Source organism: Cyprinodon variegatus, unplaced genomic scaffold, assembly GCF_000732505.1.
Source record: "Cyprinodon variegatus isolate N-32 unplaced genomic scaffold, C_variegatus-1.0 Scaffold110, whole genome shotgun sequence".
Lineage (NCBI taxonomy): Eukaryota > Metazoa > Chordata > Actinopteri > Cyprinodontiformes > Cyprinodontidae > Cyprinodon > Cyprinodon variegatus.
Genome location: NW_015150563.1, coordinates 268,293 through 269,554, shown reverse-complemented (window position 1 = coordinate 269,554; position 1,262 = coordinate 268,293). Strand labels below are relative to the sequence as shown.

Sequence of the window (1,262 nt, the reverse complement as noted above, 5' to 3'; positions counted from 1 at the left end):
CTTTCCTAATCCCACTACTCTGCTCGGGAGACCTCAGTGCGCGTTCTAGGGGTGGAAACTGTCATCTGGTCTCATTAGCGCCGCCCTGTAGGTCAGACATGGAACAGCTGCAGACCAGGATGGTTTATTAGAAATCCTTCTAATAAAGTTTTCTATCATACAAAAATCCGGTTTTTATATGTCTTAAAATACTTAACGTTTAAATTTACAAAAAGGTGTGTAAAAAAAAACACTCAATTGTTATTTTTATTTAAAAAGTTAACGGATGTTTGACACTCTCAATATGGCGGCGTCTCTGACGCACAGACGGCCATGTGGCGTTCACTCTCTCTAGGCGGTGGTTATTCTGACGCTGAGGTCACTGGAGAGAACGTAATAATCTGTAATATTGATCTGATCAAAGTTGGGCTTAAATATAAAATGTCTAGTTTTTCAATATCTGTATTAGTTACGGTATGTCTTCTGTATAACAAATGTCGCACATTTCCAACAGCCCCTGAAGGCATCACAGTCTGCCTGTTTTCTTCGTCGCAGCCTGTCCGCCTTCTGAGCAAAGTTCACGTCAGACAGGAGCTCCGCCCACCGCCCGGAGGAAGTTCAGAGGTTCCTCCCGCAGCTCCGCTCAACATGGAGGAGATCAGGAAACATCTTCGGCTCCTCCAGGAGCCCCAGCTGGTCGCTCGCTTCCAGCGAGTCTGCGGGATCCGGGCCGCCGCTCGGTCAGCGGAGCGGGCTGAGTTTACCAACAACGGGGCTGTCCATCATTACACAGCCGGCGAAACTGGAGAGGAAGTTTTGGCTTGTTGCGGAGTTCAGAGGAGGAGTCCAGGTGAGAGCGGGCAGAGTAAAGTGGAGCAGGAGGTGGAGGATGTCTCCCCTAACGGAACCGCTCCGCCCGGGGGGGTCAGGACTCTGAAGCCGCTCCGCAGGAACTCGCTGACGGGAGAGGCGGGGCAGGAGTTTGTCATCCAGAACCGGTTCCTGTTCTTCTTTTTCACCCTGGGAACGGAGTTGGGCAACGAGCTGTTCTACACCCTCTTCTTCCCTTTCCTCATGTGGAACGTGGACGCGTTCGTGGGCAGGAGGTTGATCATGGTGTGGGTGTGGGTCATGTTCCTGGGTCAGTGCACCAAGGACGTGTTGGGCTGGCCCAGACCCGCCTCTCCACCCGTGGTCAAAGTGGAGATGTTCTATAACTCTGAGTACAGCATGCCCTCCACCCACGCCATGTCCGGCACCGCCATCCCCTTCTCCCTGTTCTT

General features: G+C 52.1%; 1 protein-coding gene across 1 annotated transcript in view; it reads left to right on the top strand.

Annotated features, from left to right (window-relative positions):
- The first annotated feature begins 554 nt into the window (after positions 1-554).
- The window catches only part of LOC107084889 (sphingosine-1-phosphate phosphatase 1-like), a 3,569-nt gene continuing 2,861 nt past the window's right edge, over positions 555-1,262 (top strand). Inside the window, exon 1 of the mRNA XM_015374948.1 lies at positions 555-1,256. Coding sequence (XP_015230434.1) covers positions 628-1,256 — 629 coding nt within the window. The 5' untranslated portion in view covers positions 555-627. The remainder of the gene's footprint in view (positions 1,257-1,262) is intronic.